Genomic DNA, 27600 nt, shown 5'->3' with positions numbered 1-27600 from the left:
TGTAACAATTGTAAGTCGCCCTGGATAAGGGCGTCTGCTAAGAAATAAATAATAATAATAATAACTAACGAGTTAAACAACTTGTGTTTGCTGATGCAGTAGGTGTGGTTTGTTACCTCACAGGCAGCAGCATTTCCATCAGCAGCTTCTGAGTTTCACATCCTTAAGGCAATGTGGTTGTGCGTGCCTGCGTGTGTGTGCGTGCCTGTGTGTGTGTGTGTGAGTGTGCATAGGGTGGCTGAGCTGCCCAGGTCACATGAACAGTACAGGAATGCACCTGCTGTACATGGAAACATAGAAAGACCAGCTTGCTGCTCAACAACGAATCCTGTAGAGAACAACTGCAGGCAAGATTTCAACTCTGAAAAGGTTGGTAAAAGTTTACCATGCTAAATTTGCACATTTTGCAGCGTTCCCTAGTTTTTTCTTTTAACTTGGTGTGCCATGTTATTTTTTTTTTTACGCTGGTAAACTTTAAAAGGGTATTAAAGTGAAACTTGTTTTTCACAAGGTGTTTTTTTGACAACATTTTACAGGGAGCAGGTGAGCTGTTGAAAAGGTTAAAATATTTCACAGACTTGAGAAGGTTGTAACCTTATAAGCCTGTGATGAAAATCTCAGCTTTGCAATACAAAGCAGTTTCACAAAAGGGAGGGGAGGGAGAAGGGAATTCTAATTCATGACTGGTTAAACCTAAAATAACATTGGGCCATCCCAGATCAGTGTCAACCGGGGGCCTGTGAAACCAGCCCACAGCGTGCACTTGCACAGGATTGTGGGAAACTGCAGCTTTCCAATTCAAAGTGTGTTGTGACCTAGTTTGAGTTTTCATTGCGCTGTTCCCTTGCTATGCAGCTGTTCCTTTATCGTGGTTTTGACCTGCCCAGGCTGTACTACACTTTACCACAGTAATCTTCAGCAAGGGTTAGTTATGCACACTGGTGATGTGATTAGTTTGGTCTTTGTTCCCCACACTGTGTTTGGTATTCTTTTTAATCTGCTGTTTGTTTACAGTAAATATCAGCAGGTATTGTGTTTTAAGGCTGTGCCGGTGATAAAGGAAAGCCTCTGTTCATAACGTACTGTTCAGTTTGTGAAATGGCTGCATGCATTTGGTTTTTCAGAGCCCTGAACGCAGGCAGACCACCCAGCCACTGATTAATCACATCGACTGGGCTTTTGAAAGCAGATCAGTCATGTTCCTGGCCACTGGCTTGCTCAGGTAAGTCCAAATACACCTGGAACTTTTTTTTTTTGATCGCTTCCTGATTTTGAGAAATCACGTGATGTTATGACCTTTCAACTCGACTCTATGCGGTCACGTGATTTCTGGAGATCAGGAAGCAAAAAGCAAGATGACAGTCACGAGGGGGTAAAGGTCAGTGATAATGTTGCTGATTTCTTTAAAAGGACGGAGCACAGAAGTGGGCTATCTCCATGTGTCAGACTTTGTGCATTGCGTCATTAACTGAGGGAGGTGGAGATGAGAGCGAGGGAGGGAGAGGAGCAGGGCTTTACTCGGGGTTAATCTTTATACAAACCGAGGGTCCTTCATCGTGTGACATTTACGCGCTGGCTGGTGTGTGTCAAAGCTGAGAGGTAACTGATTTACAGACACAGCGGGAGTTCCTGATATAATGGAACTGTGAGCTCACTAAGACCTGTTAACTCCTGCTTATTGGATTTACAGTTTATAGGTTCACAAGATCGCAACGCTGCGTGATGGCAAGTCACAAATAAATGATTATAGTTAGTCTAGACCGATCTGCCTCCTCGGTTTAACTGTTTGATGAGTCGAATGAACAGTCACTGGGCTTGGAGAGGCTGGCTGGACTATGCGAATCTATCAGAGGAGTCGTGTACATGTTTGCATGTCCTCAGTGACGGTAAAAGCTCTATTGCTGTTTGGCTCTTCTGTGGTTGAGGCGCTCGTCTGGAGAGTGCAGGGTTGTCCTGTTTAAATAGCGGTAGATAGTTTTGCTTGGGAGGAGATGGTATTACCACCATCAAGGGATTTCTTGGCAGACTCACTCGAATTCAGTGAAGGTTCGGCCACCCCAATTCACCTGATATCAATCCAATTGAAAATGCTTTTCTTGGCAGATCAAGCCAGGAAACTGTAAGGCTCTTACTGGATCAATACTCTGAGCTAAGAGACATTCAGTTAAGATGGCATCTAATCAGTCTTTTAGTAAAGTCCTGAACCCCTTATAGCCACATGCTATTTACTTGTAACTTTTTTTTAAAATATTTGAAATACCCACCTCGAATTTGACCTCACCCTGCTCTCTGCTTTCTAAGTTTTAACCAGTTATGTATCCACATGCATGCACTATCTCCTATTCACACTGATTTCAAGTTAAGCATTCGGGTGTCATGCTCTCTTTGTGTCTATCCCTGCGTCTTTAAAGAAACCCCTAAGATGATCATACCTGTTCTGAATCCGTCTGGGCTGTCTCTATGGAGTAGGCTGGTTCCGGCTTTGCTTTCCTGTACTGCATCAAACCAGTGTGATTCCACAAGGTGTGTGTGTGTGTGTGTGTGTGTGAGAGAGAGAGAGAGAGAGAGAGAGAGAGAGAGAGAGAGGGGGGGGGTGGGTGGGTGTGTGTGTGAGAGAGAGAGGGGGAGAGAGAGAGAGGGGAAGTGAGAGGGGGAGAGAGAGAGACAGAGAGAGAGTGAGAGTGCGAGAGAGAGAGGGAGAGAGAGAGAGAGACAGAGGGGGAGAGAAGGGGGGTGAGAGAGAGAGGGGGAGTGAGAGGGGGAGAGAGAGAGACACAGAGAGAGAGAGAGAGTGCGAGAGGGAGAGAGACACAGAGAGTGAGAGTGTGAGAGAGACGGAGAGAGAGAGAGAGAGAGAGAGACTCTGCTCTGCACAGCACAAAGCTGTGTGGCTCTCTGCTCTTTCACAGGCCTCAGCAGTTTGACATGAGCTGCTGTTAATCTGTAACCTCGGTCCTGACATCAGTCACTTCCTGCTTATATAACCGCCTGCCGGGGAAACGAGGCTCTGTGTTGATCCCCGCGCCGCGCCGGAGGGGTCTGTCTCGCTTCGCTTCTCCAGTCAGCCCAATGCAGCCCTTCACAACGGCACGGTACGTGATGCTCATATCTCTCCTCTCCATCGGCTTTGCTTCATCTTGGGGATCTCTCTCGGGTAGCACCTGGAAACCCTGGCCTGTGTCGGTGTTTAGAGTGCCAGATTTATTAGCATTATGAAAATGCGCTATGCAAAGCATACAGGGCTGCAAGCAGTATGCTGTGAATGAGTCCTCACAAAGAGGGCTTTCCAGAGGTCTTTGTGTGAAGGATAGATTGGAAAGGTTTACAGTCCAGGAGTGGGGGCCTCTCTGTAGCTATATGCATGTATGTACAGGTGTGTATGTGAGAGATTTTCAGCAGGTTTCATTTGACCTTATGAAGACGCTACACATTAATGTTTTTGGAGGGATCACTCTGACAGCGTCCTCTCTCTCACTACTCACCTGGGTCAGGGGCGTGTATACGGGAGGCCAGGCTGAAACACAGTGCCACAAGCAAGCCAGACAGACTTCTACCCGCTGTTCAATCTCAGTGTGCTGACGGACCAGAACCGCTGTCTGGGCAATGCAACATTTTGTTCTCATTGCTGGTAATGGTAACACGCCTGGATACTGTATTTCCAAAGTGTTTTCTTCAGTTTAAACTCTTTTTTTTGTTGTTGTCCATTTCACAAAACCACAACTAAGTATTTCGAGTTCTCTTGAGCACGCTGACGGTGTTTAGTTTTTCATCTTGTAACAGTCACATGATTATTTCCCATTAAAAGTGATGCATTCCCTGAGCTCCTGAATTGTGCTGCAGCTGTTATTCTATGATAAGGGTGAGACTGCGGACTTCAGGAAATGGGCAAGGCTGCCTGCAGCTTCAGCCAGTATCGATTGACGGGGGAATGCGTTCTGCTGTGGTCAGGAGATTAGACAGCTCCACTGGCTTATTTGATGTCTGTGTGCAGCTGCTGGGGTAAAGAACACAACACAGAGAGCTGGGGTGGAGACACAGTATGGAGGGCCAGTCTCTTCCTTATATTGAGCAATAGGGCTGGAGCGATACGTTTCTGTCCCGATTCGATGTGCATCGCGATATGCAGGTTGAGGTGCAATATGTGTCACTATACAGGAGAGGGCGCTGATGGGCTGCTAGCATGATTATTATTATTATTATTATTATTATTATTATTATTTATTTCTTAGCAGACGCCCTTATCCAGGGCGACTTAAAGTCGTAAACAAAAATACATTTCAAGAATCACAGTACAAGTAATAATACAATTAAGAGCAAGATAAATACAATGACTTTGGTTCTAGCAAGTACAAGAATATGACAAAATACGATTCAATATCGGAGCAGATAACAGTGTCAGTGATAGTTACACCAGGATATAATTAAATACAAAATACTACAGATTAAATAACACTTGACAGATTACAGTACTCTAAAGTACAGGATTAAATGCGGTAAAATGATGCATAATTAGATCAAATGATCGTTTAATGCAGGATTATTTTGTTACTAGACCGTATTTAATGAGTGAGAGAAGAGTGTTCACACTTATTTTCCGCGATACAGACCGCTCTGATGAGACCACGTGTCTTGTAAAGAAAGCATCTCCACTCATCCCAACAGCAAGGAATCAATGCACCCCTATTGACCAGCCACCCCAATTTAAAAAGGGTTTCAGAGGTGACGTTAGCTCACCAGTAACCCAGCAACAGCAGAATTAGAACACAGCGCTGACGGCAGTGGGTCTTTACAGTAAAGAAGCGTTCAAGTCTAAGCGAATACTTTAAGCGGCAGCGCGGAGAGAGACTGAAGAAGGAGGGTAAAAATGGCTCTTCAAATACACGGGCACTGAAGATCACGCGTGATGGGAAACGCTGAGTCAGCCGGCTAGTACGAAGACGGAGTTGTTGTGGGAAAGGATTTTCCTGTCACATTAAGTCCAAGTGCTTGCCGTTGGAAATTGCTGCTGTCTGCACTAAAGGCTGGCTCGGGGGACAAACAGGACGGACAGACTGACAGCTAGAACCACAGACATCACCTTGGTCCCAGTGTATAGTAAAAAAAAAACAACACATCTTTTTAATCAAAGCACATAATAATAATAATAATAATAATAATAATAATAATAATAATAATAATAATAATAATAATAGAGTACTCAATTATTTTAATAGTGATCACTAGTCTAAGCTCTGTCTCCTTTCTAATTATATTCTATATAATAAATAGTGCGTTTTAAAGTATCTAATAACAGCATCGGAAACGATTCTGCATTGACCAAAAATATCCGACACGATGATGGTCACCGAATGATTTCATTTTAAAACGACATCATCTGCAGCTGAACTGACCAGCCCGCGTCACCTTCACTTACACCTGTCACACCGCCCGTGACGGACAACCACGGAAGCCAATCAGTGGCAGACTGGGGGCTCATTTCAACTAATCGGTGCGCTTGGATTCTAAAGGGGCGGGGAATATGTATATATATATTTTATGAATGAACTGTGGCGTCCCTCTGCAGCAATAGAGCTTTTACAGCAGCTAGGCGAGGTAGACGGAGGGAGATTCAGAAATTATTTTATTTATTTTCGCTAAAATAAATAAAAATAAGATGTATGATTTACTGAAAAACAATTATTATTCTAAATCCTTCCGTTCAAAGACCAGAACGCGACAGTTATTAATAACCAATTAAATTATTACTGTGTCTGCTCGGACGGCATTTGGTTTACTGTCGTGGTTTTATGAATTGCGCTATTATAGATAGTTGTCGGGAACAGGGTTGCTTCAGATACAATTATTTTAAATAACAGAATGGCGTTTGTCACCTTGGCAAACAGACTCGCTCTCAACAAACACCAGAGGATCACTTTGCAAATGCATGTTTGGATTTTTGGCCGCTGATCTATAGCAATATCGATTACAGATTGGATTAAAAAAAAGAGGCTCATAGCACATAGCTTATTATTATTATTATTATTATTATTATTATTATTATAGGTAGTGGCTTGTGTTTAAATTTTGCAAATTATAGAAATAACTATTTTAACTGGCTGAAGGAAGCAGCAATCTTTGTTCTTTGACTCAGATTATCCCGCCGCTGTTCACAGAATGCTAAATATTATAATACAGCGGTTTATTCGTGGTTGCTAAGCGACCATCTAAAGAAAGGAAATAAAATCCGTTTCCTTGGAAACTCCAGATATTGGAATAATATTGACATCAAAAACGAACAGAAAACCACCACCATTTTCTTCACCGGGACGAGGTAAGCAAACGCCGTTTGTTGTTTTTTTTTTCAGTCTGCCATTTTATTTAAAAACAACAACAATATAATTAAATTAGCAGAGAATAAATAAGGCGGTGTTATATAAAGCCGGCGTCATAATTCTGTAGTGGAGTGAAAACTACAGCATAGTCGGCACATAAATTATTAGGGCTATAGACTCAAGTATTGCTCAGTTTTCTTATCTATTAAACCCGGGTTTAAAAAAAGAGCAATAGAATTTTGTATATATTATTTGTTTATTTAGCAGACGCCTTTATCCAAGACGACTTACAATTACGTCTCACCCGAAAGACGGAGCACAAGGAGATTAAGTGACTTGTTTAGGGTCACACAATGAGTGGCTGAGGTGGGATTTGAACCCGGGTCCTCCTGGTTACAAGCCCCTTTCTTTAACCACTGGACCACACAGCCTCCTTATATAACAACGGAATGACGTTTCTGCAGGTTTACCGCAGTATTTACGTACGTGGATGCTTATAGTATGCATTTAGTTTACACTGATCTGCCAGGTAATATGCTTAACCATACCTCACTGTGCTTTACAATGCTTACCTACCCCTTGCTCTTGCTTTCTCTGTGATTTATTTATTCTCTGTGCAATGCTTTTACTAAGGGAAACGTCCAGAAGGACAATATTGTATTGTTGACCTATTATTTTTTTAAAAGAAAATATATTTTCATTATGTTTTATAGGGTCTATATATTTATAGCTTTACAATAGGTGAATTTAAACAATGTGAAATCAACATAAACATATATATTCTGCATAACGTACGCATTTATCTTTAAAATATATTTCTAAAAAAAAAAAAAAAAAAGTATTTTCTTTCCACGTGTGAGTTCAGTGCTAAATACCAGTACTATTATTTGTATTATTATTTATTTCTTAGCAGACACCCTTATCCAGTTCCATTGGGGTGCAAGAAAGGTCCAGTCAATAAATACATTTTAATAATTTAAAATCAGCAGTAAACTGGATTGGCACATGGGCTTGGTAAATGCCAGTCTGGGTTTATAATCCCCTTGAACACATCTGTAGTGACTTCTTGTGCAGGTGTCAGTTATCCCATTGCATGGCTTATCCAGGGGTTAAATTCCTACCTGCACCCATTAAATGAACAGTGCTGGGACAAGCATGGCTTTTTAGATTGGATTTCAAAATTAAATAGTGAAATATTATTTCATTTTGAATTAGCTGGAAAGCAAAAGTATAATTCCTACTCTATTACACGAGAAATTACCCACCAAATTCCCAGTTAAAGAAAGGACAGTAGAACGGGTGTTAATTAAAAGCGGGTGATTATTAAAACAACTGCCCCGAGCGGAGAAACCATTAGCTGAACCTTCCTCTTTCAAACAGCATCCTCAAGATAATTCTTAAGAACCAAGTAAGCAGGGCTCAGTAATGAAGTCTGGCAAACCTGAACAAGCAGCATTTTGAGTCTTCTGTTAGTCGGAAACCCTGATGGACAAATCTCCCTGTTTTAATCACAACTGTAAATCTGACAGACTTCGATAGCAGGTGCTTGGCTGGCAGGTGTTTCCACATTATTATTTATTTCTTAGCAGACGCCCTTATCCAGGGCAACTTACAATTGTTATAAGATATCACATACAATTACCCATTTATACAGTTGGGTTTTTACTGGAGCAATGTAGGTAAAGTACCTTGCTCAAGGGTACAGCCCACCTGGGATTGAACCCACAACCCTCCAGTCAAGAGTCCAGAGCCCTGACCACTACTCCGCACTGCTGCCCGTAATCTAATCCGACGCAAGTTACTGATGTTTCACAACGAGATTCAGAAGGAAATCATTTAAAGAATGTGTCTGTCCAGAATACAGTCATGTAAAAGTTTCACAGTGCTGCAAAGCAATGAAGCTTCAGCTTGGTCAGGCTGGCGGTCCTTGCAAACCCACGCAGACGTTACTTTCGAACGAGAACAATGTGTTTCGAGTCTGAATGGGCTGCCGCTGTGATAAGGGTCTACCCCACGTCTTGGTATCTTCATTACTGTAGAGAGAGGTTCATAACCAACAGGCCGCCACACCCTACCATTCTTTTGAGGGACGGTGTTTGCTTTATGGATACCTGGGAATCAGGATCATTATAATTATGCAGGGGCTTTTGTCCCTGAGAATAGAAAGGACAGTTGCCAGGGTGACACCTGAAATACAATAAAAAGGCCTCCTGTGATGGGAACGAGCCTGCTTTTAATTCCGGCCAATGGCACGCTGTTGCTAGGCAGCATTGGAAGTGCATGGTTTTTATTTTTTCGGTTCCCCTTTGCGGTTGGCAGCACTGCTCAGCGTTGAGCACAGACTGTTCAAGCCTGCTGAATAATGCATGGCTCTTCCCTTCCGGGAGACACAGCACTGAACTGCAGTGAGTGGGAGGAGGCACGAGGGATTTCAGTTTATCCCTGCAGAGCGCACAGAGAGATAGCAGCAGCAGTTTAACTGCAGCAATAGAAACCAAAACGGACACTGAAGATTGGATTTTTTTTTTTTCCCTCTCGCTAAACTGAAAAGGCTAGAGAGAACTAAACTCAGACATCAGACACAGAATTAAAAAAAAACAAAGCACGCCCATGCAGCGGGCTCTCGAAACCGTGTAACAATCGCACGGTATGTGAAAGGTACAAATACACCGGGTGTAGAAAAGCAACAGTTTTGCAGATTAAAGCCAAACGCGTCCGCAATGTCGGTCCGAGGCTAGGAGGGGCGATCAAGGTGCGGTGAAGCCTGGAAAATCAAGGCAGTTATTGTGAGCACCATGTAGAGTGAGACAGACAGGGAGAAAGACAGAAAGACCACTATTACAGAAAATCTTCTCTTACCTTTTACCATCAATATTCAAAAGCCTTTCTTAAATTTTACTTCGGGTTTTCTTTGACTTTAATATCCCCAAGACGCTTGTTAGTGAAGCCACTAACGGCACAGAAGAGTGTCACGGATGTCTGTTTTCTTTATAGTTCTTCAGAGGGCGTTTCTGCTGCTGTTGACGGTTTCCACTCCTGTTTTTCAACCTTCAGGTCCCAATTGATGGATTCTAACATGGACTATGAAAGGCCAAACGTTGAAACTATCAAGTGCGTGGTGGTCGGAGACAACGCCGTCGGAAAGACCCGCCTCATCTGTGCCCGGGCGTGTAACGCCACGCTGACTCAGTACCAAATGCTCGCCACGCACGTGCCCACGGTCTGGGCCATCGACCAATACCGCGTCTGCCAAGAGGTCAGTATCCCGCCCACAACCCTCCCATTGGTCGCCTGCTTGTTACCTCACAGACTGTGGCACTGATCTGTAGGCTAAAAAATAATGACAAACATTTTGACTAGAAGGCGTTTTCAATGTCTTCAAATGTTGGAATGGTTTGAGACTCATTACATGTACCAAGAACTTAACTGATTAGCCCCTCACACCTCTGAAAGCTTAATGTCCCATTCCTTGATAATTAGCACATGCTCACCTATTATTATTTTTTATTTCTTAGCAGACGCCCTTATCCAGGGCAACTTACAATTGTTACAAGATCTCACATTATTTTTACATACAATTACCCATTTATACAGTTGGGTTTTTACTGGAGCAATCTAGGTAAAGTACCTTGCTCAAGGGTACAGCAGCAGTGTCCCACACCTGGGATTGAACCCACGACCCTCCGGTCAAGAGTCCAGAGCCTTAACCACTACTCCACACTGCTGCCCACCTATCCTAATGTGACCATTAAGAGACCTGTCACACTTTCTCAATCGGGCGGAGTCCGTCACTGTAGTCCCTCAATCTAGTTGAAACGTCCGTCAGGTATTTCTAAATTCAGCACTATTGAGTGTTTCATAGTTATGGATCAGGGATTAGAAAAAGTTTATAAGCCATTAAAAAGATGTATATCTTTGAAGTCCGTACATCTGAAAACAAATAAACAGATACAAGTTGACAATCTTGGCTCTGCGTTGGCCTGGTACGCTCTGAGGGTTAGGGAGGAGAACCGGCTGGGGATTGTTCACTACAGCGACCCCTGCTGGTGAAATGCCCATCGAGTCCAGCCTGGGCCTTGACTCCAGCGTCGAGGAGCCTGGTAAAGTTAGGTGTAAAGAGGTGACCTTCGATCAAATTGGGGTGACTTTCAATGACATTCGAACTGGGGATGTTAAATCGTTTTTTTTTTTTGCGTTCGCCAGGTCCTGGAGCGGTCCCGTGACGTGGTTGATGAAGTCAGCGTGTCCCTACGTCTCTGGGACACGTTCGGGGATCACCACAAGGACCGGCGCTTCGCTTACGGAAGGTATTGCCGGCTCTCCGAAAATGTTTTTGGGGTGGTGATGGAGTGAGAATAAAGGAGGGGGGGGTGGGGGGGGGTGATTCAAATTGTAAGCAGCTCTTAAATTATATTTTGACGTGGTCCGGGAAGTAAATGATGTGTTGAGAACTACATTTTTTTTTCTTTTCTTGGAGTTTTGAAGCCCACTCAATATATTACAAATGATAAAGGATTAAGTACTGGGAATTCGGGAGAGTATTGAAACGGTTAAACTAAAGAAATAAGTCTCTAATTTCCACTGGGAGTATTTTGTTATGAATGTTGCATTTGCATGTTGTGCTTTTGACATTTTAATGGAGAACTCCCATTGCTCATATTTTGCTGTAAGATTTTAAATAATAGTTTTAAAAGTCTATAAAAATGAAGGGGTTGTAAGAGCTCTTGAGCTTCCCATTCATCTAGCTCCGTCTCCCCCCAGGTCTGATGTTGTGGTGTTGTGTTTCTCAATCGCGAACCCCAACTCCCTACACCACGTCAAGACCATGTGGTACCCCGAGATCAAACACTTCTGCCCCCGAGCGCCTGTCATCCTGGTGGGCTGCCAACTGGATCTCCGCTACGCAGACCTGGAGGCCGTCAACCGGGCACGACGCCCCCTAGCCAGGTGGGCTGGTATTGCATTCAGTCATGGGTTCCCTGGGAGCCGCTAAAGTCGTTGTTTCATGAGAGTGGACAGACCTGAACAAATCTGATAAAAACCGTTCCAAGTGCATTGGCCAAACGCAATAGAAGGTGCACCTGTAAAGGGTCACCTGAGCTAGTCGCACATGGCGTTAAGCTACGACTATCACATCTTTACCACATGCCAACCCTCCACTGCACATTCCCACTCACAAAACAATGACAGCATATGCACTGAATGGAATTTGAAACGTCGTCCAGTCTTAAAACAGATTCTCTGTTCCTCCTATTCTTTACTGCAAAAAATGATGCTCGGTTGTAATATGGATGTGTTGTGTAAATGTATTCTTATAATGAAATCGGGTGTGTCGCCCCACCCCAGACCCATCAAGTCCAACGAGATCCTAGCCCCGGAGAAGGGACGAGAGGTGGCGAAGGAGCTGGGGGTGCCCTACTACGAGACCAGCGTGGTGGCACAGTTTGGGGTGAAGGACGTTTTCGATAACGCCATCCGCGCCGCTCTCATCTCCCGCCGCCACCTGCAGTTCTGGAAGTCCCACCTGCGCAACGTCCAGCGGCCCCTGCTGCAAGCCCCCTTCCTGCCGCCCAAGCCCCCTCCGCCCGTGATCACCGTGCCCAAGCCTCCCTCCACCAGCGAGGAGCACCCGGCCAGGCTGCTGGAAGACCCTCTCTGCGCCGACGTCATCCTCATCCTGCAGGACCAGCAGCGCATCTTCGCACACAAGATCTACCTCTCCACCTCCTCCTCCAAGTTCTATGACCTGTTCCTCATGGACCTGAGCCCAGGGGCCGCGAGCTCTCCCAATAGGGGGTGTCTCCAAACCCAGCTGCAGAACCAAACCCTGACTGGCAGGGATCTTCTCATGAGGGCCGCCAGCTTCGACGTGTGCGAGAGCAGCGACGAAGGAGACCGCTCCAACCTGAGGATTTCCACCAGCGATGGGACGCTGATCGGGGACGGCCGCGAGAGCGGCAGGAGGGGCCGGCTGCTTTCCTCCTGGAGCCGGGCTTTCGTGAGCATCCAGGAGGAGCTGGTGGATGACCCCATGACCTACAGCCCGCGTCTGATGACTGTGGTGAAGATGGACCCCTCGGTGCAGCTGGCCCCGTTCCGTGCCGTCCTGCGCTACCTGTACACGGGCCAGCTGGACGAGCGCGAGAAGAGGCTGATGCACATCGCGCACATCGCAGAGCTGCTGGAGGTGTTTGACCTGCGCATGATGGTGGCCAACATCCTCAACAACGAGGGCTTCATGAACCAGGAGATCACCAAGGCCTTCCACGTGCGCCGCACCAACCGGGTCAAGGAGTGCCTGGCCAAGGGAACCTTCTCCGGTGAGGCAGCAACCCCACCGGGATCGCTGGAGAAACCCTAGCTAGCACGCCCACCAGCAGACCTTGCCAGCAAAGGCAATGCAGTGGGTTTAGGAGAAATATTGCAGAACACGGGCACTGCTACAATTCTGATGCCATGTCAAAATATGTGAATGCTACCACTGTGGTACAATTGTGCCATTGTAGCTGCCCCTTGGGCTACCAATCACAATTTATACAGAAGCGACGCTTACTTTGCTTAAAACAAACAAACAGAAAAATCCTTGTTGTATTTAAATTGCGGTCTAGGAAAGTCATTACTGTGATGGATACATAGATAGCACATTGTCTGCTTGACATGTATGGAGGTGGTTACATTTTACATGCATAGCTAGAGAGCTGCTTGATGCTCATTGCTGGAACTGTTATATATAAATCCTTGGTGGGGGTATGTACAGCTATGATCAGAAGTTTAGCATCACCTACAACTTTAGGATTGAGAACATTTAACAACAATATGAACATCATTTCGGTCTTTTATTAAACATTATGTAAACAAAGAAACTACAAAATGATTTTGCAAAAGTCTACCGGAAGCCATAATAGTAGTACAGTATTTCATGTTAGGTTTCGAAATGTCAAATTTTAAAGTATATGGAAAACTACAAAGCGGTGTGTGATTCAATATGTTAACATTATTCAGCAGGTTTCATTCGACTTTATGAAGCAAAATGAGTTCATTCTATGTAGAGGGGGATGCAAAACTTTTGGCCAGAGCTGTATAGTCTTACACACACAGATACATGCTGCAAAAAGGCTTCTTAAAATGATTTTTCTGATTGGTTACAGACATTCCTTAAACAGTTTAAAACATTTAAAACGTTGAAATTAAACTCAAACCAGCAGCCCTGGCGCTCGTTGTGTGTTGTGGAATGGCAGCATTGATTCGCTGCTCCCCTCTCCTCAGACGTGGTGTTCAAGTTGGATGACGGGACGATCCTCGCTCACAAACCCCTGTTAATCTCCAGCTGCGATTGGATGGCTGCCATGTTCGGGGGTCCCTTCATGGAGAGCTCCACGAAGGAGGTGAGTCCCAACCCCCAAACTCAATAACTTTCTTTTCAGCATTTCCAGAATTTATAAACGACTGTATCAAAAAGAAAGGAAACTAATGCATCAATGGTTATGTATTAACAGTTCAATAATAACCACCAGGCTTGCATTTATAATTTATTTCTTAGCAGACGCCCTTATCCAGGACGACTTAGAATTGTTACAAGATATCACATTATTTTTTTACATACAATTACCCATTTATACAGTTGGGTTTTTACTGGAGCAATCTAGGTAAAGTACCTTGCTCAAGGGTACAGCAGCAGTGTCCCCCACCCTGGGATTGAACCCACACCCCTCCGGTCAAGAGTCCCAAGCCCTAACCACTTCTCCACACTGCTGCCATTTCAATACATTTCTTGTGTTAAGCCTTTTTCTTCTATCTAAAGGTTTTCAGTACAGTTTGTTCTCTATTGTGGCGGGTCACTGACTCTATACGATAATACACCCGGTCCTAAGAAATAACACAGTAGTGGTTAGGGCTCTGGACTGTTGACCGGAGGGTCGTGGGTTCAGTCCCAGGTAGGGGACACTGCTGCTGTACCCTTGAGCAAGGTACTTTACCTGGATTGCTCCAGTAAAAAACCCAACTGTATAAATGGGTAATTGTATGTAAAAATAATGTGATAACTTGTAACAATTGTAAGTCGCTCTGGATAAGGGCATCTGCTAAGAAATAAATAATAATAATAATAATAATAATAATAATAATAATAATAATAATAATAGAGGTGGAGGAGAGAGCCCCAGGGCTATGTCACTTCTCTCATGGTATAAATTCCTGTTGCCCCTAAAATATCTCTTAGGCGACCGTCTCACTAAGCCCGGTGGGCAAGACGCCACAAATCGAATCCGTCCACTGCGGTCATTTCAACATTTTCCCATCGTCAATTGTATTCACAACTGTTCATTAAAGTTGTGTTCCGCTAAAAGTGTGAGTCTGTGATAGAGGGACAGTGCGATGCTGTTGTTTGTGTTGCAGGTGCTGTTCCCCAACACCACTCAGAGCTGCATGCGGGCCGTGCTGGAGTATCTTTACACGGGGCAGTTCTGCTCGCGGCCCGACCTCGATGCCATGGAGCTCATAGTGCTGGCAAACCGCCTGTGTCTGCCGCACCTCGTTGCGCTCACAGGTACAGCGTCTTGTGGTGGCGTGTGTGATGTGTGCGGGTCTTGTGTTGCAGATCTCTGTGCTGTGCTTGTCTCGTGATGGTGTGTGATTTGTGCTGGAGACCTGTGCGCAGCCTCACAGTGTTTTTTGTAATGTTGCAGAGCTGTACACAGTGACAGTGCTGATGGAGTCAGCGCTGATGGGAGCCGACGTTGATGGAGATGTGCTGGTGTACCTGGAGATGGCACAGGTAGGGGGTGCTGTGTCTCGGGGGAGGGAGCGGGTGGAGGGGCTCGGCCTGTATCAGCACAGTGGGGTTGATCCTGGGGGAAACGTTAAGGGACACGCATGCAGTTTAGATAGGAGTGCAGCATATTTCATCCCATCGTCAGGACGAGAAACTACATTGAACTGAATTCAATCACAGGGCTCCTGCTGCAACCAACTTTCTCAAGATGCATCGAGCAAAATGATTTGAACCGGTATATGCACTGAAGCACAGCCCTTATTTGCTATACATACACTAAAATGTCCAGGCATGCTATTTTGGGTACGTGGAACGTGCCTGTGCCTTGATGTGTTGTTTTTATTTATTTGCGTGACCGGCTGTCACATGACTAGTGGGATTGTTCGTTTTTTTGGGGGGGCGATTCAACAGTTGTAGTCGTTTCATCCCGCCCTCTCTTTCTCTGTCTCATCAGTTTCACTGTGCCCACCAGCTCACAGACTGGTGCCTCCATCACATCTGCACCAACTACAACAACGTCTGCCGCAAGTTTCCAAGAGAGATGAAGGCCAAATCGTCCGGTACGTACCGCGCTTTGCACTGTGCGCTGCGGAGCGGCTTGGACTGCGATTGTGGGTGCAACGTGGGAAATGGGTTTCGAAGCACAAATATAAAGGCATTATTTGAACTTTGTGGAGCTGTCAGGTCAGTGCAGATTACACGATTCAGGATTTCTCACTGTAAATAGTTCATATAGTTGCCTTTTTGGGTTATATTGTAAATAAGGTAAGGTTGATTTGTGGTAATGCTTACTGTGTGAGAGTTTGTCATTTTTAAGCTGACGTTCAAACCAGGCTTTATTTGAACAACCAAGAGAATTGCATGTGATTTTTAATCGGTTTTAATTATTCTTAATTCCTATTTCAAGTTGGCACAACTTTTAAGCTACTGTAATCATCAGCTAATAGGTTTATAATAGCTGAAAGGCATTACCAAAGAGATCTGTTGGTTTTAATAGGTTTAGGTGGAAATCCTTATATAGCAGGGGCAGCGGTGTGGAGTAGTGGTCAGGGCTCTGGACTCTGGACCGGAGGGTTGTGGGTTCAATCCCAGGTGGGGGACACTGCTGCTGTACCCTTGAGCAAGGTACTTTACCTAGATTGCTCCAGTAAAAACCCAACTGTATAAAGGGGTAATTGTATGTAAAAATAATGTGAGATCTTGTAACAATTGTAAGTCGCCCTGGATAAGGGCGTCTGCTAAAGAAACAGATAATAATAGTGGAAGAAATCTTGCTTTATTACCTAAAACCCTAAAATTCAAAATGTATAGATATGGTATGACAGGGGAATAACTATTTCATATTCCTTGGTCCAAGTATAAGGCTGGCAGCAAGCTCAGGACTTGTGTGATGATCACACTGTATAAGGATAGACCCATCACGACTCGGACGCCTAGCCTGGTCGTTTTCATAGCACATCTCTACGTCTGTGTCTTCCAGAGAACCAGGAGCACTTTGAGAAGCACCGCTGGCCGCCGGTCTGGTACCTGAAGGAAGATGACCATTACCAGCGCGCCCGCCGGGAGCGCGAGAAAGAGGACTACCTCTGTCAGAAACGGCAGTCCAAGCGCAAGTGGCTCTTCTGGAGCTCTCCTTCCCCCGCCTCCTCCTCCTCCTCCTCCTCCTCCTCCCACAGCTCCTCTGCCGTCGTTTGATTGGCTCTCAGAAGCTCCGCCTTCTCCTGGTAGACGTTCCAAAGGGGGTGGGGGATGGGGGGGGCGTGTTGGTAGCCATGGCGATAATGCCACTCACAGGGCCTGGGCTTTGAGATCTGTGGCGAATGCGTGACTGTGGCCGGTGTTTCTCACTCTTCAGAGAGTCCGTGCAGCTGGTCTGTGTTGTTGGAGGTCTGTGTACTGGGGTAACAGGAGCCCTGGTTACTGGAAAGGATTTCTTCAAGAATGACATCCTGATAATGTACAGTGCTTTCCAAGTTGTGGAGATACATCATAATAAAACTCCAAGCCTTCCCATACCCCCCAAACCCCCCCATCCCACCTCCACAGCGACACCCTTTGGACCCCCAAGCCTGAAACATTTGTATCTGGGTCCCACTGTGCCAGTGTCAGTGTGTCAGCCAGTGTTGGGATTACAGCACGACCATTATTTCTCTAAGCGTTTCCGTCGACAGCTTCTGGTGACCTGTCCTTTTGTGCGAAATACTCATTGGCTCCCCCTTTGTCATAGAGAAAGGGCATTCTTAACTGTTTAATTATATCAGTTCAATTCTAGGAAGGGGGTTGTTGTGATTGTAATTATATTAACAGTTTGCTAGTAATTCGATTTTCCAAACCAATATCTTTCAGAAGGCCAGCTAGTTCCATTCTACTCCAGGGCCTCTATTTAGACAGTGCTGGCGCGTTGGACAATTGGAAGAACTCTTTGCCAGTTATGCAGTGTTAGTAGACTACGGGGAAGAGGATAGTAGGGATCAGTTTGCTCCTTTTATCAGGGGGCGCAGCCTTGAGTTGACCCCCAAATCAGTCAGTAAGAAATATCACGTCTTACATCATCTAGGGGCAGAGTGTCGCAGGCGGGAGGGGGACAGGTTAATGGTTACACTCTGGTGTGCCGGCTGAACCAAGACAGGATACAGGTTTCAGAGCACCATAGAGGCCAAACAAGGGAAGCTTTAGGTTTTAAAACAAAGTCACCGGGATGCGATTAAACAGAAAATGAGATCCAGAGTGATTCTAAACAAGAAAAATAATGCGTTAGTTGAGATCACTGGGATAGTTCATACCCACGCCAAGCTGCCCCTTCTCATGGTCCACTGCCTTCTGCACCACCCTGAAGGGGGCAAGCTATGGGACCGCCCACAGTAACGTTTGATCTGAATTATCACGCGCTGGATTTGAACACAGCTGGATGGCTGACCCTCGCTGGATGTATTCCCCCGGATTCTGGGTTGTTTGCCGTTTCCTGTCTAGCCGTACGCAGTCACCGCTGCCTTGCTCCAACGCCGCCAGCCAAAATACAAGCCATGGAGTCACATGGAACATCACAGTGTGGAGGCGTGGCCATTAGAATTTCAAATACTACCATGGCGACACAATGGGCGGGGCTCCTGCAGAGGTGGCATGGAGTAGACTGGAGTGTGTTTGTGTTCATGCTATTGTGAGAGCAGTAGCATGTTACAATAGGAAGCCATTCCACCAATGGCAGCATCATCCCACAGTAGCTGCCCCAGTGCTGGAGCTGTCGTTAGGTCAATACTGCCTTGCCACTGAACATCGTTTGGGAAGGGAAGCCTCATCCCCTATTTATCACTGCGTGTAGAATTGTTCAGTTTCCTGTCTATGCTAGGCAGTTGGTGATATATTGTGAGTATCTTGCTAAAGATCTTTGTGGCGAGGGCTCTGAAGTTTGATCATCAGAAAGTCTTACCAGTGGGCTGATATTGACTTAAACAATTTAACCAAATGTAAAATGTTCATGGAACGGCCAGCCCCAGTGGAAAAGTGTGAATATATCTAGACTTTACAGGGTATTGAAGTTCATGTTTACAAAGCTGTGAATGTGAAAAACTGAGCCACCTGAACCTAGCTCAGCTGTTAGAGTTAAGGACAAGGCAGCGGGAGATTCTGAAACGAATGAGATTTCATTAAAATGCCAGACTTGGACAGCACCTGCTATCTTTTGCAAATGTTTTGACTACACAGTACCACGCTCAATTTGAAAGCCTTAATTAAACTGAAGTGCTAAATGAAGATGAGATACCTGGGGCAGTGAACTGAAATATTATCTCGGCTTGGGGACTGTCACCTGCATTGTAAATTCACGGTAGTTGCGCAGCTTTGTATTTCGAATCCTGTTGACGTGCAGCACGATGTCGGTACACTTTCTGTGCCCGTGAGAAGTCAGGGTTGTCTGCTAAGTCAGGTCTTGTGTGGCTTGCATGCGAGTTTAGGTGTTTTCTGGTGTTTCCCACAGTGTGTAGCGCATCAAACACTGAAATCTTGTATTTAATGGTGGCTTTATGCCATGTTTTTAAGCATCTTGAATTGCAGTTACAGGGCACTGCACGTCCTAATTCATTTCACACACATGTGTGTGTTCTCCACGCTTCTTTATTGTAGTTCTTTGCTGACCAGGCTTACTAGCAATCCCTGGGAGGTTTTTTTTTTAACCAGCGAGGCTGTTTTTAAAACTGAAGTGAGGTGGTTGGACAGAAATGGAGAAAGGACATTCGTGAACTTGGCACACAATCTAAGGAGAAACAGCGAAAGAGAATTACACTCACGTTTTGGGACGTCGGTATTTTGCATGCTTTCGGACTATTCCAGAAAACATTTTCCTTTTTTTCAGCCGCTGGTTCTGTTTCAGAAAAAAATAAAAACTCCTCAAAGCTGATTTTCTGAGGTGAGATTGGGGAAGAATATTAGCGTTGCGCTTTACGCTGAACCCCATAGGTGAAGCACTGTCCCCTAAATCCTGTGCAGCACTGGTATGCTTCCCCATGCACCCTTAAGGAGTCTTTTCAGAAGCAGCACCTTGGCTCATTTTTTGGACTGGTTAATATGCATGGCAAATAAGCAAAATCCACACTAGATATTTACACAGAACACATATCATTGAATATTACACAGGTAAGAAATTCAATATCAGAAACATTTAGATTGTATAGAGTATCCATTTAATGTTGCTTCAACCAAACATTTCTGAAGTCTGTTAAGAGTGAACTTGAACATGTGCGCCACCAGTATCAGTTAGAAATGTTTGCTCAGAGTTATTACAGGTCCAGTAACTCTCAGGAGCCTTTCCAGAGCAGCATGCTTATGCCATTTCTACATCACACCCCCCAGACATGTGACAGAATGCTCAGTCGGAATGCACGGATTCCGAAAGAGTTCACTGAATGGACCCAGTGCTGTCAGTGCTGTGATTGGAGCACAGCGTCGGCCAGGGTTTTCACTATGACCCCTGCTGTGATTGGAGCACAGCGTCGGCCAGGGTTTTCACTATGACCCCTGCTGTGATTGGAGCACAGTGTCGGCCAGGGTTTTCACTATGACCCCTGCTGTGATTGGAGCACAGCGTCGGCCAGGGTTTTCACTATGACCCCTGCTGTGATTGGAGCACAGTGTCGGCCAGGGTTTTCACTATGACCCCTGTTCTGGGATCCTTTCATTGGCTCAACTTGCGGTCCACTGATGTCGGACTCTTATGTGCCCCCCCACGACCCGACTCTGAACTGTGGGTGATCGGGCTTCTGTTCCGGTGCCCTGAGGTTGTGGCACGCCTTTCCCAATGAAATGAGGGACTCTCAATCCTGGGGTGTTTTTAAATCTCGCCTTAAAAACGTGTTTGTTTAAACTGGCTTTTTTTAATTTAATGTTTGATATTTTCTGATTGTCTATTTTTATTTGTGTTCTTATCTATAGTGCTTTGTGATGACTTGTCATGAAAGGTGCTTTATAAAATGATGATTATTATTATTATTATTATTATTATTATTATTATTATTATTTTAGCTAACCAGAGTCGTGCTATACTGTACAGTGGTACTGTAAAATAACATGGTAGTCAGATGTGTCAGTCTGTCACAATGTTGTTTTCAAAATGTTTTTTGAGTAAATGTACTCGCTTTTACAAATTTCAAAAGTATAAATCTGCTTTTTATTTGAATGTATTTCATGTTTTACTTGAAGATATGCTTTGATTATGAGCAGGGTGTGATCTGCTTCATTGAGGTCCAGATCTTGATTTCGTGGACAGCGTAAGGTCCCATGCTTTGAGAACGCCCTCCTCAGGGTGCAGTGCAGCTCAGACTTGCTTGTGTTGCTCTTGTGCTGTTTTTATATACGTTTTCTTGTGTGGATCTTTGCTTCAGTGAACGCTTGTGAGGCTTCTAACTCCTAAACGCTGTCGGACTGATCTGAAAACGTATACAGAGCTTCGCAACGGTAGGGAAAACAGACAGACAGGGTCGTAGATTTATGTAACAAACTGGTCACCCAAAACAGCCAACAAACCCACCCGCTGACTTTAATAGTGATTCAGAAACACTAAAAGAAATATGTAAAAACACAATGACAAACATTGCCATGAATAGAAGCTTTGTATAAAAAAGGGGGTTTGGGGTAAAACTTATTAGAGTTTATTACTGAAAGAGAGGAATCTCTCCCATTCTCTTTCCAAATCCTGTTACCCCGCGATAAACCACCCCTGGTACGGTTTGGATAAACATCACCAAGGCTCCCATGCACAGCACCGCACCGCCTGGACGACCGATTCCGTGATCAGACCCAGAGCACAGGAAGCACATAACATTCTTATTAAAAAAAATAAACAAGTCACCTAATGACGACATCAAAACAGACAACTTGAGCTTATTTATTTAGTTATCTGTTCGTTTTTGGGTGCTCTCTCGCTCAGGTATAGGAAAACGCTGCATTTCCTGTCAGTGTTTTAAGCATGATATGTTACCTGTTTGGTAGCTCCTTCTTCTGAGATGCGTTAGAGGTAGGATTTTTAGCTAGACAGGGCAACTTTCAGTGCAAACCACAAACCAGGTCTCGTATCCAGGTATATAACTGCAAAAAAAATAAGACGCTCAGAAGCTTAGGAGCTGGTTCTGCGTGTCTATGATCAGTGTGTGTGTGTTAAAGATTCACGGTACACTGCTGTAGAGAAAACAGATACGCAGAGAGACGGGACACGCTTTAGCTAAACAGTCACAATACTGTATTAACATTGTGATGATAAATGAACTGTGAATTCAAATTAAAAACTACAAAAAAAATGGAATGTTTTGTCTGCGTTGTACTGGAGTTGTAATGTTTATGTAATAAATAGGGTTAGAGAGAAACTGTCTGCCTGGCTGTTTTATTGACGCAGTGAGCTTTTCATGGTTGAAAATTCTGTCCAAATGGGAGGGAATATCCTTTCATTTCAGCATTACAGTAATCTCTCAGGAGTGACATAAACGCGAGATCCCCATCACCTGCAAAGTGCGCTTATTTGAGACCTCGCTGGTGCGTTGGTTTTCCTTGCATGGTTTTGGTCCAGTCGTTTATCAAGGCGGCTCATTACATTTTTAAGCAGCGTTTTCATTATTTTTCACTAGACGTCCCGCTTATTCAGAGTCAAGCTCGATTCTAACCGCACGCGCGCACAAAAACACGGATGGGTTTGATTGCTTGTAGATTCTGTCTAAATTAAATGCATTTCTTTTATATTTTTATTTAGCAGACATCTTGAGAAGCCGTCCCATAAAGCACTGTTACTCTATAAATTAGTACAATGCTGATGTGTTCACGTGCACCATGATTTCCAAAAGTCTTACACTGTACACATGCTGCACTGGGCTCTATTTTAATGCTCTAAACAGTGGCGGATCTTAATACTGCCACCCTAGGATTTTTTTTTTTTTAAAGACTAACTAGGTTCAATTTGTTTTTTTATGCCCCTTACCTTATTATGATTTATATGCAATTAGTTATGCAATATTTAAAATGTTTGCAATCAGATTTTGATGCTAAAAAAACAAACCACTGTAACTTAAACACCACGAGAGGGCGCTCCAGTACTGCGCATCTGTGTAGCGTCTCAAGATGTGTTCCTTGTAAAATGATTTCGCACAGTTCACTGGTTTTACAAAAGGTTAGCAGCCAGAGAGAACAGGCTGACACAGCCATTGCAAATCCTGCTGCAAATTTGCAAATAATATTTACATTTAACAACTCAGAGCGCACACAGCAACACCATGCAACGAAAGGCTAGTTAAAGATCGACTTTAACACATCTGCATGCTCGTAAGATGTCTTGACTCTCCTGCTTAATATTATCTTGCGTGTTTTTCTTCAGCACGGTCTGCTGTGGTTTCCGCACAGATTGTTCCTCCCCAGGTTTACTCGCTATCCCAGCAAACACAGAGCTCTGACCGCTGAAGCCTGGAGCATTTGCATTCAAAAAAAGCCCATCAGCAGCAATCATTAGATTTGTGTCGCCCGATAGAATGAATTAATTCTGCTTCCCAGGGTCTCAGTTGTTGAAGCTGACACCCTGGGATCCTTCGAGAAGCTGCTTGATGAGATTCTGGGATCAATAAGCTACTAACAACCAAACGAGCAAGATGGGCTGAATGGCCTCCTCTCGTTTGTAAACTTTCTTATGTTCTTCTTATGAATGAAACCTGCTGAATAATGTTCTGTTAACATATTGAATTACAGCCTCTTTGTAGTTTTCGCATGTTCGCAGTATTATTATTATTATTATTATTATTATTATTATTATTATTATTATTATTATTATTATTATTATTATTGTTATTATTATTGTTATTGTCTCAATTATCTGTAATGCAGAATTGGGAGTTAATTCTATAATATCTACAAAGCCGTGGGGACCAGACCTCAAGCACCGGACCACGCACTGCATCACTGACAGAGTCATTCTATTAACTAGCGCTGAACGCAGTGGCTGTTGCACTTCAGACTAGCCACAAGATGGCGCCATTGCACTACGTTTTCCGCGAATTTAACATTTAATTTAATGGCAAGAGTGTGTACCGTGAGACAGACAGAGACAGGCAGACCGACTATATCCGTTATAACTGATTACAAACAATGGCAAAAGTGTATCATGGTAGTCTTATTATGTTATAATGTTCTGTAACTTAACAGCGTAATCAATAACATTTATTTATGTGTTACAAATAACGGATATATATATATATATATATATATATATATATATATATATATATATATATATATTGTGCGGTTGATAATCTAAAAGAAAAATATATATATTTTTGATTGATTTATTTATTTTTTTAATCCCCAGTGTGGTCTTTCAAACACAGTCTTTATGTAAACCTGACCCATTTTACACCTCCATTAGCCCGCACAGGTCTCTCATCTATCCGCTTCTTAACACGTGTATTTTCAGTAAATGCATGGAACCAATTAGTCAGCTACTTCAGTTCCAGAAACAGAACAGCAGGATGGATTCCATTAAGCCTTGGATGAATTCAATGCGAGAAGCACGGCCGATAAGCGGTGTAGAAACCCTTTAAAATGAGAGAAAGATCGGCCAACAGTGGCCCTTAAAATTGCTTCAGTAAACTAAAAAATAATAATATATATACTGTATATAAAAATGAAAACCAAAATTGAAAGCTAGTTGAATTTGGGAGCCGGTCTCTGAATTCCATCGCTAAGCAATCTGGGTGAAACATGATCTATCGCTTTGGAGGCTTCCAGTCCTAACCGTGGCGTGATATATAGTCGAATTATCTGCAGTGCCGTCGCGCATTATCCTCTGTTATTGCCAAAGCTGTTGGCAGACAGAAAAACAGATTACGCTTCGGATCAAAATCAATAGGAACTTTATTTACTCGCCTCTGAAACACAATGGGACTTATATATTTGGAGTTTCAAACAACATTGCGGTTTCTAACAACATAGGTATTGCTGAGGCGATGCATTCGTTCCGATCAAAGTAGTTTTATTATTATCCCCCCCCCCCTCTCTCTCTCTCTCTCTCTCTCTCTCTCTCTCTCTCTCTCTCTCTCTCTCTCTCTCTCTCTCTCTCTCTCAGGTTCTGTTCGCTGTCCATTAAGAGAAACACTGAACTGTCGACCAGTCCGATAGAAAAGTGACAACCGACCTCAGAAACTGACAGTCGACTAATCGCACGTCACGCGATTGTGGGGTCACCGTGAAGCGTGGGCTTTTCAGGTGGACAGAACGGTCCATAAATAACATTTTAGAACATGAATTCAGATTTTATTTAAAAGTCCAAAACACAAAACTGTTACTGTAACAGCATTGGTAAGCACCAGACGTGATCAAATACATGATGCATTATTATTATTATTATTATTATTATTATTATTATTATTATTATTATTATTATTATTATTAGGGCATTTTAATTGGCTTTTATTATACTGCTGCATGTTACTTTACAATACTATCATAAAATATACAGTCGTTTTTCACTGGTAGTAAAGAGATCATATTTGGGGCAGGCCTGCCACTGCATCTGTGTGACCGTTTTTGTTTTGTTTTTTAGCACAAATGATTCCTCTCAAGGTATACGGAGTCCGTCTCTCTGTCAGTACGGCTTGGCTGAAAAACTCCTTTGCCTTTATATACAGAAGGTTATCACGGCACCTATCCAGTTCAAACCACGATACAATTTCAACGCATCACAGCGAAAGGGGGTCCAGCGATAAGGCTGCTCGTGTCACTGAGGCAACACCTGTGTTAGTCATTGCTAAACAGTTACACGGCCATTCGTTTGTTCTTTGAATCCCGTTTAAACCTGCAGATTAGCTCTGGCTTGTGTTATGAACCTCTCTCTATGAATTCCTGTGAAGACACGTTTGTATAGCAGAGCGAATTCCCCAGAGGAATGGCTGCCGTGTTTTTGTTGCTTGTGGTTCATAGCCTTCTGATTTACATATTTCCACTGTATTGTGACAATGATTTTCTTTTTTACAATGTCTTGTTAACGAGCGTTGCATCATTTTGCTTTGTAAGTGCCTTTGATATCTTAATAAAAAGCTTTCCTCCCTGGCTGAATATTAGTCACGTTGGGGCTTTTCAGGTTACAAACCACGTCACTGCAGCTCAAGTGGACCACTTACACCCCTGATTTACACAAACATCCTGTAGAAGCAGAAGAACCTTTCCCAGCAAGAGGAAGTCCTTCAGCCCATCTGCCCTCGTCCGGTTCTGAGTAGCTGAGTCGAATCTTAAAGGATCCCAGTGATTCAGCGTGAGCCTCCTAACCAGGTTCCAGCCCCTCACCACTCTGTGTGTGAAGAAGTGTCTCCTACACTATATCCACTCTCCACTTCCTTTCCAGCTGTGTGGGAAATATCTTTGAGCCAACTGAGTTCTCTGTTGAAACCTGTTAACTGCTATCCAAAGCAATCAATTGCAATGTATTCCTTGCTTCTGACCAGCAGTGACCACATGCAGCGGGGGTTGCGGTATCCAAGCTTGACCGGAGGGTCGTGGGTTCAATCCCAAGTGGGGGACACTGCTGCTGTACCCTTGAGCAAGGTACTTTACCTAGATTGCTCCAGTAAAAAACCAACTGTATAAATGGGTGATTGTATGTAAAAATAATGTGATATCTTGTAACAATTGTAAGTTGCCCTGGATAAGGGCGTCTGCTAAGAAATAAATAAATAAATAAACAGTGATCTCAAACACGTCTTCTCTCGCGGTACAGCTGGCACACCAGAGTGTAACCGCTAAACTGCTCCCCCCCTGCAACTCCGAGAATGCATGAAAATATCACCACTGCTCTACGTGGTCTTACTTACTGACGTATTTCTTCCATCCGCTGGGGGCAGAGTGTTGCAGGGGGGAGCAGTTTAGCGGTTACACTCCGGTGTGCCAGCTGTACCTAGAGAGATCACATGTTAGAAATCTGGGAAACTTCTGAATGTTTACGGGATGACTGAAACAGAAAATAATATAACCGAGTGTTTCTAAAGAAGAAGAAAATAACAAAGTTATAGTATAGTTCAAATAGCTGGAGTTTCCTAGCTGCTTTTTAAACAGGAACAGTTTGTCAGAATACAAATGCAATGTCTAATTGGCCTTGCCTTGCTTTGCTATTGTTGCAATGAACAGGGGTTTGCTGTGAGGGTGGCAGTCCTGGAAATCAATCAATATCCTGCAGCAGAATTATAAGCCACGGGAAGTTTGGATCCCGGACCTGTTGAAACACCTCCTCAGATATTCCTATCGGATTAGGAATAAGCCGCAGCGTTTGTCTAAAGCGGTGATGAGCCTGTGGGCAAGGGGAGAGGGGATTAAACCATTATTGAGATTAGATCTATTACCTTGATCTCTGTCAAACTCTTCTACGCTGCACAGATAAAGGCTGCTAATAGCTTTCTCTCTCTCTCTCTGTGCCTCACTCTCTTTCAGTGATTTGTATGGTTTAGTGAAACGTCTGGGGGTGGAGAGAGAGAGAGAGAGAGAGAGCGCGAGAGAGAGAGAGAGAGATTTAAATGTGACCCCTTTTCCCTTCCTACGAGCGGCTGCTGATGAAACAGCGTTGATAAGCTAGCACAGCCCACGGGAGCAAGGGCTCTCTCTGCAACCCACTCTCTCTGGGCAGAGCGCTCCTTGCCTTTGTTTGTACCGAGCTGCCTCTCCTTACGGGGGAAGAGATTTCGAGCCGGATCGGCCCTGTCACTTTGAGGGAAGCCTCCAGGTTTTCTCCCACGGAGTGTCTCCGCAGCCAGTTTCGCCGAGGCGGAGGGAGATTCAACAAAGAGACACCGTGAGGCTGAAACGTTTCCCTCAGAAAGCTCTTAAGGAGGCTCCACCAAGACTTGAGTATTTATTTACTTGTACAAGTTTACCAGTGTCAAAGCACAGCACTATTGAAGCAAAGGGAACGCATGGTAGTTTATCACAGCAGCAGGGGCAGCAGTGTGGAGTAGTGGTTAGGGCTCTGGACTCTTGACTGGAGGGTCGTGGGTTCAATCCCAGGTGGGGGAC

The 27600-nt window shown here is 44.1% G+C and overlaps 1 protein-coding gene across 5 annotated transcripts; it reads left to right on the top strand.

Annotated features, from left to right (window-relative positions):
- The first annotated feature begins 89 nt into the window (after window positions 1-89).
- On the top strand, window positions 90-23781 carry LOC117962357 (rho-related BTB domain-containing protein 2-like). 5 transcript variants are annotated; one of them, XR_009319796.1, is made up of 12 exons: window positions 90-369; window positions 1125-1222; window positions 9366-9567; window positions 10515-10618; window positions 11073-11258; window positions 11658-12631; window positions 13578-13696; window positions 14706-14856; window positions 14996-15084; window positions 15536-15641; window positions 16562-17622; window positions 17670-23781. XR_009319796.1 is itself a non-coding variant. In XM_033996762.3 (11 exons), the coding sequence occupies exons 1-11, from the start codon at window positions 172-174 to the stop codon at window positions 16774-16776; spliced, it is 2442 nt and encodes an 813-aa protein (XP_033852653.3). In that variant the 5' UTR covers window positions 90-171; the 3' UTR covers window positions 16777-23781. The 5 variants fall into 5 exon arrangements, 4 of the variants coding, with proteins under 4 accessions (XP_033852653.3, XP_058869643.1, XP_034768312.2 ...); XM_033996762.3 differs by having other exon boundaries at window positions 16562-23781; XM_059013660.1 differs by lacking the exons at window positions 90-369; window positions 1125-1222 and adding exons at window positions 2409-2523; window positions 2910-3092 and having other exon boundaries at window positions 16562-23781.
- The last annotated feature ends 3819 nt before the right edge of the window (window positions 23782-27600 follow it).

The sequence above is a fragment of the Acipenser ruthenus genome, chromosome 46 (genome assembly GCF_902713425.1).
Source record: "Acipenser ruthenus chromosome 46, fAciRut3.2 maternal haplotype, whole genome shotgun sequence".
Taxonomy (NCBI): Eukaryota; Metazoa; Chordata; class Actinopteri; order Acipenseriformes; family Acipenseridae; genus Acipenser; species Acipenser ruthenus.
Note: the sequence above shows the minus strand (reverse complement) of the source record. Positions and strands in the feature narration are given on the sequence as shown.